The sequence below is a fragment of the Strix uralensis genome, chromosome Z, assembly GCF_047716275.1.
Source record: "Strix uralensis isolate ZFMK-TIS-50842 chromosome Z, bStrUra1, whole genome shotgun sequence".
In the NCBI taxonomy this organism is placed as follows: domain Eukaryota; kingdom Metazoa; phylum Chordata; class Aves; order Strigiformes; family Strigidae; genus Strix; species Strix uralensis.
Genome location: NC_134012.1, coordinates 696172 through 710578, shown reverse-complemented (window position 1 = coordinate 710578; position 14407 = coordinate 696172). Strand labels below are relative to the sequence as shown.

General features: G+C 44.2%; 1 protein-coding gene across 11 annotated transcripts in view; it reads left to right on the top strand.

The window, feature by feature from the left end:
- CAST (calpastatin) overlaps positions 1 to 14407 on the top strand; it is a 58747-nt gene that overhangs the window by 18569 nt on the left and 25771 nt on the right. For 7 of the 11 annotated variants that reach the window (XM_074854960.1, XM_074854958.1, XM_074854959.1 and 4 more), the window contains exon 4: positions 13231 to 13287. The exons of 2 other annotated variants lie outside the window; for them this stretch is intronic. In XM_074854960.1, the coding sequence (XP_074711061.1) occupies positions 13231 to 13287 (57 nt within the window). Of the gene's footprint in view, positions 1 to 4912; positions 5098 to 13230; positions 13288 to 14407 lie in introns of those variants that run through there. 2 more of the 11 variants (XM_074854964.1, XM_074854954.1) reach the window with 2 other exon arrangements.

Here is a 14407-nt window from a genome sequence, read left to right as displayed (position 1 = left end):
GTGGGAAGTTGGATTCACGTAAGGTTGTGGTCACCAGGAATATTGATATTTGCTCACCAGCTGCCTCTTCCCTCTGTACACTCGCTGCCGAGATGCACAAACAGGGAGGTTGTCGCTACTGGTGTTCGTAGGCAGCAATGAAGGGGAAAAACTGAACCAACCTCCCTCCTCTGCAGAAGGTGCCCTACCAGCGCCGCTGTTTTCTTTTTGCAGCCCTTTCAATTGTTTTTGCCAGTCCCACAGCCAACAGGAAAGCCAATTTCTAGCTCAGTGTTCAATCATAGCTATTTATAGAAGGCACTAATATTTGAACACAGCTGGATCCAGCAATCTTTCTTGGATCTTTGTGTTCTTATATGGTAATTCTGTTGATCTCAAATGAAGTTCTGCTGCTTTTTGTGTAGCACATTTTTGGGATTGCTCTTAATGAGTTCTGAGTAATTATTTTCTTTTGCTTGCTGCCTGCTATAGCTTAGTGAGGTGAGGATCTTTGTCCATATTACTTTCATGGACGATTTATTGAATCGGTGCTGAAAGAATTCAACAACAGTGGAAATTCAGTAAGATTATTATTTTCATTTCAGACTTGAGAGATCTTGGATATTTTCAGAGGAAGCCTCTTGATCTTTATGATTTAAGAAATTTAAGGTTAGTTACTTTCAGCTGGCATCCAAATTCACACTGTTTGAAAGGGGGATTCAGTCTGCTTTCTTGTGCAGCAAACAGGAAAGCGAGAAAAAGAAGAGCAATTACTACATATCTTTGAGTGAAGTCCGTACTATTTCTGCAGCAGACTGGAAAGTCTGTCACGAGTTTATCTAGATTATCATCAAAAGTAATTCCTACTGTCAGTATCTTTACTGGATTTTTTTTTTTTCCAGCTACATACCTTACTTAACTGTCACTAAATTTTTATTTTGTGAGCTTTGCACAGACACCTGATTGCAAAGGAAGGCATTTTTGAGTAGAAGGCATCTGAAGTCACAGTACTGATTGGGAATGTCCATGGAAATGTGTAAATTTATTCCTGTATTACCAGTTGTATTGTCAAGGCTGGAAAGGTTACCTCTAAATTTTGAGGTTATTCAGAAAAATATTGAAATGGGGTATCTGAGAACTTCCTTTTCGTGTTCTCCTTAGAGTAGATGTGTGTCACGGCACACAGATCCTCAATTTATAGTTGTTTTGCAGCAAGACCGTGGCAAATCATGGGGCTGCTCCTGCAAGTGGCCCTCAGAGCTGTTGCCAGCACGTAGCCCCGCACGGGAAAATCCGTGAGGAGAACAGTGCTAATCTTCTTGGTAGCAGAAGCGTGCTAAAGATAGACCAAAACCTTAAAAATTGGAAGCTGTAGGAGCACAGAAGCTGCTTCCTGCGTGGAAGAGCTGGCTTTGTGTAACATTATGGGATGTGGTGTCTGTCACCCAAGGTCATCTTCACATTTGAAAAGTAGGGCTGTAAAAGGACACCTCTGATCTGGAGACCGCTGCAAAAGTTGCAACTTGTAAAGGTATGCAATGGTCAAAATAATGCCATCATTTCACAAAAAAAAAAATAATCTGTCCTTCCCTCAAAGATGGGATATTTTCCTCATCAGTCTGTGTTGTATCTTTGGGCGTTTTCCCCTTTCTACTTCCCTTTTAGAGCTGACTTTTGTTTTGTGTTCCCTTGAGATGCAGGGTGGCATACAGGCTGTTACGAAAAAATGGTTGAAGGGTTTGTTAGTGGCTTGTGGGCTTTTTCTTTAAAAAAAGAAGCAATGGACAAAAAAAACCCAACACCCTCCCCTGCTACAGGTATTGAGAATTTGATTCTATAGGAAAAGAAATTTTAAAAATTCAAGAGCAGGTCATTTGGTATTTCAAGAAGCACCTTTTGACTTCTAAATTAATGTAAGTTATTTGGATTTTTTGTGCTGAAAAGTAGTCATAATCAGTCGAGTTTCCGTGGCCTTAACTGGTCCAGCCATCTGAATTTCTTTTGTTTAATAACATTTATGTGCTGGATAATCAGCCCACACGGAGGGAGGGGCTGTCCCATAAGGTTCTAATAAAAATACGAGTCTGTTCAGGGGAAGCGAGCAGGTTCCTGCCCTCGGTCCTGGTGCTAACTCGAGAGGTGGAGGATGAATACTGCCTTTTGGAGGCGAGAAGTCGCTCTGTCCCCGAGCTGTGCCACCCTGGCAGCCTCCTGTCCCCGCTCTTGCTGCGGGACCCTCGGTGCCAGTCTGCCGGGGGGACCCGGTCAAGCCGCCTCCAGCAGCGACCGCAGAAGCGGGCGGTGGGTTGGTTTGCTCGTGGCCTCTTCGCCCCGGACGCCCAGAGCCGCGGCGGCACGGCGGGCAGGGCTGCGGCACACGCCTCCGCGCTCTCGGGGCGCTGCCGGGGCCTGGCCCCGCTCACGGGGGTGCCCTCCCCGGGCACAGGCCGTGACGGAGGTGGGGCGGCCGTGCGGGGTGGGGAGCGCGCTGCTCGGCACACCGGCTCGCCCAGGGCTTGGCCAGCACCTCCTGAAAAACGAAACCACAGCCCGCTCCGGCGCTGGGGAGGAAAACAGCATTTCTGCTGGAATCGGGAGGCACACGTGTACCAAGTAAGTTTTGTTGTTCCTGCTGGCTTTGCTTTCCTACTGCCTCTGCTTTAGGCTCATTTACATTAGTGTTGCAGTCCTCTTTTTTTTTTTTTTTTTTTTTTAAAAAAAAATCTCTTCCGGGAATTTTGTGAGCTGAAATAACACAAGCTGCTGACTTCCAGGGCTCTTGGCGTGATCTTGTCACTGGCAGGCTTGAAGCACTCCAGAGCTAGCAGTGCGGAGTTAATTGCCTTTTAAAATTATTTTAACATACTGGAAACAGTCTTTTCAGACACTGTAAGACTGCATGTTTTACACATTACACAACGAGTCGTTTACATGACATAAGCAGTCTTGAAAAAGAGAGATGAGGAGGAGCAGAGACTTTTAAAGTAGTGTCTAACTTGTTCTGTATTTATATTTTTGGTTTGAGTTGTTGTTTTTGTTTTGTTTTGTTTTTTTCATTGCTCACAGCCCATGCTGTTCTTGCATCAAAAAACCCACATAATTTTTTTGGCATGCACATGCAGAGCTCGGTATGCCTGTGGCACCTACAGAATATTGCGTAGTCAGGGTGTGGGGATCTGTAAGAGCAACTTCTTGGTTGAAGTGTGCTTTGGTGTCAATAACTTACTGACAGGAAGAGTTTCAGGTACAGCAAACATATGGAAAAAATAATACTTTTCAGTAAATGCTGTATTATTGTTCTTTCTGTAGTAGAAGAAATTAGATAGGTGTTGCTTAAGTTATGCCACAGTTTGGTTATTGTTACTAGTATATTTAGTCCTCTTTTTTTCTTTGGAGAAAGTGAAAATAGCAAGTTAAATAACAGCTCTTGAACATTGCAGATACCTCTGCTGCATTCCTGATCTGTTATCTTTTTTTGACGTCTGCTTTTCTCAATGCTGCATTTTTTTAAAATGGACATAAAACATAATGGATTTTGTCTACATAAGACATTTTCTTTTCTAGACTAATGTGTTTATTGCTGTCAGCCTCTTGTATAAAACGGTGCTTTTCTGCGTTTTGTGGTTTTTTTTTACAGAAGTGATTAGATATGTGGGTACGTAGAGCTCGCAGAAAATTCTGTTCCTGATCCTGGAGTTTCAGGGACAAGTTCCTCGGCCAGTGTTTCTCACAGCTGTAGTTGTGGAGCTTTGCACCTTGAGCAGACACTCCCAGTTTGAAATCTAGGTAAAGCTGTGTTGCCCTGGAGGTGGTGGCTCTTGGCAGACGCAGGGTAGAGGAGAAACCTCTGTCTCCAGAAAGTAAAGGACGTGCCTTTTCAGTGAGTTGGTCTCCAGTGGGTTAATTCTCATTGTTTCTGCTCTTTGTTTTCCTGAGGGAGGACAACCTGCACTCACAAAAGCTTGGGGCTTTGTCCAGAGTCTCTTCTGCCAGAGGAAGAACTTGTAGGGAGGCGGGGAGGTCGGTGGCCTTGTGAGCTCCTGGGGAGCTCTTTAAGGCTCAGAAATGTTCCTGGTTGTGGAATAAGTCAGGTCTGTGCCTGCCTTTATGCCTCGCTCAGTAGAAGTGCTTGAACCAACTAGAGAACTCACATTTTTGATCCCTGGGAAGGAAGCCTCTGAGAGGCAGGACAAGGCCTCATGAAGGAGGAGATTTTGTGATTTTTAATCAAACAATGATGTGCTTATTCCTCCAGAGCATGCAGAGGGCCCTTCTGGAGCAATTTTGAGAGATACTGAGTTAAGAGTCAATGCTGAAGCAACAAATGCCCCAATCTGTCTCTTTTTAAGTGGGAATAATAAAACACTATTGAGTTTTTGTAAAATGACCAAGAAGAAAACCCAACAACACACCCAAAGGTTACGCGGTGTTATCCTTAGCTTGTGTTTTCCAACCAAAATTCTCTTAAAAGTCCTTGACTTGGTGATTTTTGGTTATCCTCCTATCTTACTTTCTGTTCATTTGGTAGCCAACACCAGTGCGACAGTGTGTGTATAGGTTCATGTGGCTTCCTGAATAATTTTTTGCTTCTGCATCCTGGGGGTGAAAAATCCAATTTCTAACTCAGCATATCACTCACTAGCTCTTGTGACTGCCAGCTGCTCATTGTCAGCATTGCCTAGTTTGATTATTGTAATAAAAATAGCCGAGCTCATAACCTCGGAGATGGTCGGTCTTAGGAGGGAGTCCTCTTTGACGTAACATTTCTACCTGTTTCAACCCCTCTTTAAGGAATACTGGTTCTGTGTGCAGTTCCCGCCTCTGCCGCGGCCCTGCTGAGAAGGGCTTTGCGTGCTGTGCCTGGGTGATCCTGCAGACCAAGTGACACAAATCCTAGCTGAGCTCAGCAGCTCTGCCTGGCATGTGGCTGGCACCTCGTCGCGTGTTTTCCTGGGGTTTTCTTATCAGCCTGCAGTTTGCTGCTGCAGCTAGCTTTGGAACGTTCTGGTGTCTAAAACAACAGGCAGAAATGGAACCGGCTGTAGCGATTACAGCTAAATACTAACTTCTGCAGGACGTGCGAGTGAAAAGAGGATCTTTGAGCTCTCTACAAACAAGGTACGGTGAGCAGCTCGTACGCTCCTGCAGTACTTTGCTGTGCAGAGGGGGAACGCGAGAAGAGCGACAGCAGTCCTGCTGCGCTGCTTCTGATGTGTGCATATGGCTGGATGAAAATGAAATTTCAGTGTGTGCCAACTCGTAGAATTTATTGTGATGGAAACAGGAAGTTTCCAGAAGGAGGTACCTGAAGAGCACGTTTTTAGAAGAAATAAGAACAGGAAACACATTCTTGAGGTCAGAACTTTTTTCAGGACACTTCTGTGTGCCCAGTGAGGACTTCTACCTGATGCTCAAAAGAATGACTTTTCTGAGTATTTCTCCATGCATAGCTGAAAGAAATTTCAAGTTAGGTAATCCATTCTGTGATCAAGTGGAAATACTGAGATCACTCTTCATCAAAATGACTATAAAATGAACATCTTTGACAACGAAACCTAAGTTTGAAAATAAAATGCTTTTACTTGCCTGATGCTGTGAGTTGAAAAACTTTTCCAGTGAAACAAAGCCTCTGTTTGATGCTGGAGGGGTATAATCTGGATACAAACCCAGAGCTTTCTTGCAGTCTTTGCTTTTAACTCTAAAAGAAACGATGAGCCTTCAGCCTGTGATACTGAAGTGGTGGTCTGTTTGCGACACGCGGAATCTGAAGGCAGCAGATGAACTCTGTTACCCTGCTCGGCCTATACTGGCTTTTTTTCCAGATCACTTGCAATACTCATGAAAAGACATTAAATAGAAGTTGCCCTTGTATAGTAGAGGTTATAGAGCAGTAGCCAGGCTACATACTTCAGTCTAAATAAGTTCTTTCTGGCCACAAACTGAACTGTGTGCATGTAGAGGTTCTTCGTGTTTAGGTACTGCGCGTGCTCTGTGACCAAACGGAGGTCGTGGCAGTTGTAGAAAAGAGTCAGGTGGTACAAAAAGCATCTAAGGTCAGTTGTCATTCACTGCCCTTGGTTGTTTTTTGTTCAAGCATAAAGCTGTTTCGGAGTCTTAATAGTGACTTAATAGTTGTTAAAATAAAGAAAAACATACCAGTATTAAGCTTTGGACTTGACCTAAGTTGATGAAATCCGGAAATCTGAAAACAGACGTCTTAACTTAAAGGTGGTTTGGCAGGTCAGTTAGTGTCTAGGTGGGATGAAGCCTTGTTCTACACTGTGGTAAATAGAATATTGATCTTGTGCACAGCTTGTGCTTGATAACTCTTGATTTAGTGTGACCAAATTCAAATGCAAGGAGGTAATCTCAAAAAACACTGCTTAAAAACCTGTTACGTTAAATTTCAGTAGTATGGTGAATCATGTTTAGCTGATACAGAAAATCCAGAGATTAAGTGTTGCCAAGTTTCTTTTCTTGTCCAAAATGGCAGAAATTTTATTTTAGTAATCAAAATAGAAGAAAGCACTAAGTGTGAGTCTGTGTTATGGAAGTTGTCTGGCTCAGTGCGTTGCGGTCATCAATAAATTTAGCAGCACTTGAGGCTGTAAAAACGCTTTATGAGCTAATCAGCTTTTCAATTTCTTGGTTCAAACCCGTCTCTGTAAAGAATCTGTCATGTTTTTGTTTCATGAGAAAATGGGTTTATTTCCTATGTGCTCTTTTAGCATCTTTAAATGACGGTTGATCTTGCTCCTGGGTATAGATTAATATTTGTTGTAAAGACTTGCTCTGTGTGCTGAGAAAATTGCGGAAGAATAAAGTTTCAGGGTTGCTCCTTTCCAGAATAGTAACCCAGGCCATCTTTTGAATTGAGTTTTGCAGAGAGGTGTGGTCCTGTGTTACCAGCGGTCTTCAGGTTTTGTCGCTGATTAATTGCACTCAACCTTCTGATCTGGAGAAGAAGCACCAAATAATCCTCAATTTGTTACTAGTTCTACTTTCGTTTAGGAGAGCGTGTGTGCAGTCTGGAGCTCGCCCCATGGCAAATCCACTTCTGGAGCGCTCCTAAGCTCACGCTTCAGACAGGAAGGTCCTGCTGAGGCTCTCCTGACAGTTGAGTCCTCCACCCTCCCGTCCCCTCACACACCAGCCCTTCCCCAGGCAGCGTCGGTACCAAGGGTCTCCATGCGGTTCCTTTTTGAGGCCCGTTGAGGTTTGTCTGTCCTCTGCAGGTAAATGTACTTCAGCTCTACTTGGGTTTATTCTTCGCGTTTGCTCTGAGCTGGGAGTGCTCATTTGAACAGAGCACATCTGTTTCTGAGTTTTTTAGCTCTAAAGGGGAGTCAGTTTATCTCTGACATTACTCTTCTTGTTATCTTTGTCAAGTTGTGGAAATTTAAACTATAATAATAGTAATATTTTTAGGTTATATTCGCACCAGCTGAGTTCATGAGTGTTAAAAGCATCGGAAGCATCCCTAGAGAGAGGGGGTTTTGGTTGTTGTTTCTGTTTTCTTTTTAAGATGGGCATTTCAAACCGTGTATATTGAAGAATTGAACCACAAAAGCATGAATTCAACAGACTGCCTGCTCAAATGAATCTCTGTGCTTACATACTAAAATCCTGTTTGGTTTGGTTTGCTTTATGGCAGCCAGGGCAAAGTCGGGGGGCTTTGCTGAGTCAGGGCTGTAATGAGCTCAGTGGCATCGCAATAATGACATCAGCAAAGAATTTTAGGTGGAGTTAGAATTCAGCTACTGAAAAAGTAACTGTCTTCCAAGGATTTTTTTCCTGCACACCACCCCCACCCCCACCCCCCCCCAGTAGCTGGCGTGGGCAGCAGGGTTTGTTTATAACCTGCAGTGTTTGTGAATTCCAACAATAAAGGGCTTTAGAAAGCAAAGAGGCGTGTGGATAGTCACGTGTGGCAAAGTCATTAGAAACTGCAGTGTAAATTGTTTAGAAAATAAATCATGCTGATTACTTCTACAAAGAAACTCGTCACTACAGGACAGCAGAGCAACCTATGTAGTAGGAATGTTTTATGTAAATATACCAGTGTCTGGATAATATACAGGTACTAACTGGAAACCTGTATCCTGCTATTCCATTTCATTAAATTTTTAATGCTGAACCTCCACAAAATTAACTGCGACCCTGAAGTCTTGGAAAAAATGTCCTCTTGGTCGTGTGTGGTTTTTCATCTTTCTTTTAAAAAGGTGTTTTCTAAACAACTTAATAGCAGAACTATGTATAAGAACAGTAATTACAAAATAATAGGGTATTTCCAGAATTACTTAGGATGGCAAATGGCACGGAGGCACTCAAATTTGTCATTTTTAACTTAGCTATTACAGATATTGTAATGATAAAATTTATGTAGAGAGGTAGTATCAGTCATTTTTTCCAGTTTTAAATCACTGCATCTCTTGGCTGCTGTGTAGCTTTGAATATACATGTTTATATTTTTTTATGTATATGTATTTGTACATGCACACACACACAGAGGTGTTGGCTCAGATTGTGCCTTGCGACTCCAGTTGGCTCCATGGAAAACGAATGGAATTGTGTGTGTGCCACAGCGTCGATTCTCAGTGCAAATGTCCTTGGGGGACTGTGCGTTGCCTCCTCCCGAAGAGCGATGGGAGACGCGGGAATGGCCGCTCAGCGCCGTCCTTGCCCGGCCTCCTGCCTGCTGGCAGCGCCCGTGGGTCTGGGGAGGAGAGGGTTGCCAAGCCATTACCACATGCCATCAAAGCAAGTGAGAGATTTAGCCTGTAACAGCTCAAGTGGTATTTTACACTTAAGTGAAATAACCCATTATTTTTCATGATAGTTCTCTGGAGAGCATTTGCTGCCCACACCTTGCAAGTGCTGTTAATTAAAGCTTAGTAACAGAACCATCCATGTAATGAAGCAACCGTTTGTAGCCAGGTAGTTTGGGTTTTGCCTTGCGTTACACAGCTGTATGGAAGTAACCCTGTAAGTTAGTAATAATAAAATAATAAAGTTGGTGTTAGCTTTAAGCCTGAGAAGCAGTCCCAGCTCATTCATGTGTATGGTGTGTAAGCCCAAAGGAGTGCTCAGGTGGCTCTTCAGTCCTCTGTCCTACACTGAGTACAGCTACGTCACTCAAAATACTTATATTGGCTGGCCCGGAGGCTGCAGGGCTGGACGTGCCCGGTTCGTCTGGGTGGCTTCTGCCACAGAGCAGCTCTTCTCCTGGGAAGGAAGATCTCTGAGCTCTGACTCGAGGGATTCTTTGTTATAGAATAAAGCAGTTTCTTCTTCTTTTCCCATTTTCTTGGCTCCCTGACCAGAGGAGAAAACATCAGGTGCTGACTTGCTTCCTCTGTCACTAAGTCCCTCATACATACCTTTTCTTCATTTTTTTTTTTCCTAAACCTGTCCTCAGATCTTTCTTTATTCATCTGTAATGCGGTGTGTTGGCCAAAACTTTCCTAGCACTTGACCTAGAGAAGCTCAAGCCACAAAGATGGAGACTTATTCTTGTAGTTTACATTTATATTTACATTGTCACGGTAACAGATTTTTATCTTGGATTCCTCTTTCCTTCGTTGTTTTTTTGGCAAGAGTATCTCAGCCTGTGGCACTGTAACCTTACGTATTGCTGCCTGCCTAGCTTTTGGGGTTTTGTGTTGTTGTGTCTCATCTCCTCCAACCTACCACCAGCCTGTCAGAGATCCCTTCAGGAGCTCCCTGAAATGTTGAGGCTGTGGGCTGGCTGAAGGCAAGCGTGTAACCCAGTGTTACACACCAACTTCCCTGTTTTCACTCGAGAAAATGTCACCTCAGGTACTCTGAGAGTTGCAGTGACAGCGTGTCCTCCTCTGGAGCTTTGTTCGTTCTCGCCCACCAAGCTGATTTCCATGTTTCAGCGTATTGAGTGTTGCGCTGTCTTTACGTGTGTTATTCTTGACAGGCCTGTTGACTCTTATTTATTCTCTTGTTATCATCTGTTTCTGTACTGGTTGCTTGGCGAATGTTTTCAGCATCTCTTCTGTTTTTGAAGGCAGACGATTGGTGCATTGTGCTCCTTTCTAAGGGTGTGCAACGACCTTCCTCAGTCTGATGAATCTTCTCCATGAATTCCCAAAATGCATGGTTTTAGTTGACGATTGCTCTCGCTGCATTGCATATGGGGTGGTTTCAGTGATTTTCAAATTTCCATAACTGAGAGCTCTCGTGGATTTCTTCACCTGCTGTTTTCTTTTTTCCGAAGGGCGTTTGCATCCCATTCTCTGAACAGTTAAAAATATTTTCTTTTGATGTTTGTCACCTTTGCTGTTGTTTTTTTATCCTGTTGCACTTTCCCTTTTACTTCCAAATTTCTGAGGGACATACAGTGAGACTAGGTAACCAATTTTTGGTAGGATTTTTTGTTTTACTTTGTTTTACTAACGCACTTTTCGGCTTTTGTGACTGTTCTCTTCCAACAGTCGCATGAAGACTGTCCCGCTAATTTGACCGTTTAGTTTCTAAGGGTATTCCTTCTCTTACCAAATCAGATCCCAAGATCATCAGCCCTTCCTGTAAAGCCACCCTCTTTCCAGCCCTCCCTGGAAAGCTCTCCCCTCACTCACAGGGCACCTTCCCCACGGGTTGGGACCGGGGCTGGCGCGACATCCTCCAGCACCCATGCCTCTGTCCGGGCAGGACCCGCGGGGGTGCCGCCACGGGAGGAACAGGCGTCAGTACCGGTGACGCTCATTTTTCCATCCACTGTCAGCTCTGCCCTCCGGGGCATCCCTCATAACACAACAAAACCCTCGCTCTCTCCGCGGGAGCGACTGGCTTTCTCTGCCCAGCCCCAGCCTCTGAGGTGAGTCACTCTCCTGGTTCTTGCTTTGCTGTTGGGCAGCGTAACTCTCGGTGCTTGGCCCAGGCCGTGGTGGGGCTCTGACACCCCTGGGTGCGAGCAGGGTGTGCCTTCCCTGGGCCGCAGCCGCTGCGGAAGCTCTGTGTCAGGCGGTTATTATGCCGGTTGCTAGGCAGCATTTTTAATATTTACCTCCATGCCTGACACCCGTCCGTGTGTTGCTTCACCCCTTCTGCAGTTCCACTGTTGGGCTGCAGCAAATACAGCCAGTTAACAGCTGGGCATGGCTGGCCGCAGCGCACAGCCTTCGGAAGAGGAAAAAACAGAATAACCCACCATAAAAAGTAGTCCCAGGGAGTCAGGCTGGTGTTGGCAAGCCAACGAGGGGTTGGACCGCTGCCACTTCTTGTGCTGTCAGTCTGCGAGGCTCAGCATGGTTGCAGACCCCGCACACCAAAGGGTTTGGAAGGACAAGGACCCCCTTCTTCCTTGTAGTGGCTCTTTTGGGGGACAAGAGTGGAAAATCGGAGGTCTGGAATATTGCAGGATTCAGGCAAAAAGTGCTGTAAATGCAGCAAGGCACGTGGTGCCCCAAGAAGGTGGCGGTGGTACGGCACTGCCTGTGCACACAGAGGTGGTCTGCAGGGGGGTGTCCTGTGCTCTCCGGATCCCCAGGACAGGGTTTTGTTTCCCCAGATCAACCCTCATGTCTATGGGGAGGACGGCTCGGCATTCCCCGTAGCCACTGATTAGCAGCTGTGCATTAAACTGTTTTCTGTCCCCAAAACTACTGTTCTTCCTCCGTCTCTTACTTTCTGGTAGTTACTGCCATCAGCTGGACAGGGTAGAAAGAAGCAGCAGCTGGTTTCTTTGGGGGGTTTTCACTAATCTCTGCAGGTTGTAGTAGAGCTGCTGTGCTGCGAGTTGGGAAAGAATTTTTTAGTGTATTGTAAGAAAAAGGCTTGCTAGGAGTTTTCTGAGGGGAAGAAGAGAGAAGGGCTCAGATAAATGTGATTTTGTTAAATGGACAGGGACTAGGGTGACTGAAGGTGTAGAGCAGATTACCTGTTAGTCATGTAGAAGGTACTCAGGTGACTTTCATGGAGAAGAAGGAAAAGGAAAGGAAAAACTATGAAAGAGCAAGTTAAGAATACGGCTTGCAGATTACCCAGTGGTGGTAGTGGAAATACCTAAAAAGGTTGTTTACAAACTTCTGTTCCCTGTCCTGATGTAGGAGGATCTGTACATTCCTGAGTACGTCTCCACCTGTACAAAAGTTCCCATCTATTATGTACTCAATCTGTACGTCTGGAAGCAGGTGTAACTGGCTTACATTTCTGCAGTGTGACAACTGCAAATTCTCTCTTGTATATATTTAGAGTAGTCAAACCTCTTACTAAGGTGTGCAGACACGCTGGCAGGGAGAGCAGGCTGTCACTGTCACAGCATACCTTTTAAATTCTGTGCATTTTTTGTTTTATCATTGAGAAAGGCTTGTACTAAAAATGTTATGGAAATGAGAAAATTTTCCCTGTGGAAGAACTTACCCAAGGTGTGGAATAGTCATATGGCTTCTGAGTTCATTCAGACAGCGTGTGTTTTCCTACAGCAATTGGCATGGTGAACATGAAGAGAAAGTCTAGAGAAATCGATACCTTGTGCTGTTCATTTAGATGTAAACTATGAATGTGTTGCTGTGATCGAGCTGGCAAATACAGCTTTGAGCAGAGGAACATGAGGCAGGAATAGAGAGGTAGTATTACAACTGTATAAAGTATTGATGAGGCAATTAGAATATTAATTTCTGGGCTTTGAAGTTCGATACAGTCACAGCAGAATGGAAACACGCTGTTCTCCAGTTAACATCACTGCAGGTAGGAACGAAGGCCGTGTCGTTTGCAGCTTTTCCAAAGGGTTGCGTGGTATGTAGAAACAGTTGTGTCTGCGTTACACCCAGGTTAATTGCTCCTTTTTATCTGAACATACTGGAGTTTGCTGATTTTGTATTAAATATTTTGTATGATAAACTAGGAAATCCAAAAGTACAATTTTTGTTAAAAAGGAAAAAAGAAATGCGGACAAATCCTGCCCAGTAAGTACATACGCTTCAGTATGGGAGCAGGTTTTGAGTTTGCTTTGATATTTGATGTGAAATTTGCTTTCACATCAGAGAAAAAACTGATGTGAGAAGGTGTAAGGGCATCACACTTGAAATCCTACATTTGTGTACTGTAGAAATGCAGGCAAGACAGAGGATCTAAAACGGTAACTCTCATTTTCAGTAATAATTTATTCTTAATCTTTAGCTGGGTAGCTAATGAATTCAGGTTGCTTATGCTTGCTTAATAGAAGTATTTATAACAAAGGTGAAATTAATTAATTCGCCTTTTTTTTTTTCCTCTCGAAAGCAGTCGCCCTCCGCGGATGCATCAAAGACACAAATTATGAAGCCATCTGAAACAAAGGTATGAATTCCTGAGGAACTCGTGCTTGCAGTTCAGCACAAACACATGCAGCAGTGGAATTTCTTTTTTAAGACTTTGCTACTGAGTAACTTTATTTTGCGTATTTCTTGTCTGCAGCTTAGTTTCTTCTTCAAAAAAGACCTGGAAAATGATATGTAAAGCACTCAGAGGATTTTATGACAGCAATAAAAAATTTTAATCAAAATTTTTAATTTTAGCTCAGTCATACTTTGCCACACGTATATAGCTCCCCCAGTGTAGTTACAGGGTTAGTTACCTGATGATAATTTTTCACATATTTAAAGAATTCAGGACAAGTTTCAGCTTTTAGTGTGTGTACAATCGCATCTTCTCGTTAATCGCATCTTTGTCTGACAGCTTCCTTGCCTTTGTCCTTTACGCTTGTTCTGTCTTGCCTTATGACTAGAACTTCGCTGTGGAAGCTGTGTCATCAATCACGTACTTTACTTGTTAGAAGAGAGTCATAATCCTCCCTTATGCCTTCGTTGCCTAACAGAATTTATGTATATTTTTTAAACAAGTGATTAATGGTTCTCTCCCTCTTCCATCTTCCATAATGGCAACAGTGAAACCAACAAGAATACCGAATACCAAACCAGACCAGCAGGGAGTTGGGTGGTGGTAGAAGTTGGGCCTGCCTGCACCTTGGGTAAACCTGAATAAAGAACGTGGCGGGCGGTGCTGGGGTTAGACGAGGCCTCTGGAGGTCGCCTGGTCGGGCAGAGCCAGCTCAGCAGGGACAGCCGTGCCAGGCAGACCCTGCCCTGCCACCTGCAGGGCTCTGGGCAGACAGTTCTGATGTTTGGTCACCTTCGTCGTGATGATTTTTTTTCCCCCCCCTTTTGTCAAACCAGAAGTCCCTTTGCTGCAACTTGTATCTGCTGCCTCTTGTCGCTTTAGCGCGCATCTCTGAAGACAGCCTCGCTCCATCTTCTCTGTGTCTGAAGTTAGCCATTACATTCCCCTCAGCCTTTCAAAACCCTTTACTTCCGTGCGCACACGTAAGACTTAGACTGGTAGCAGAGAGCTGGACGACAATTAAACCTTTTCCATTTGTGCCCGATCATAAATGAAGGTATCTGCAAGTCCCCAGTCTCAC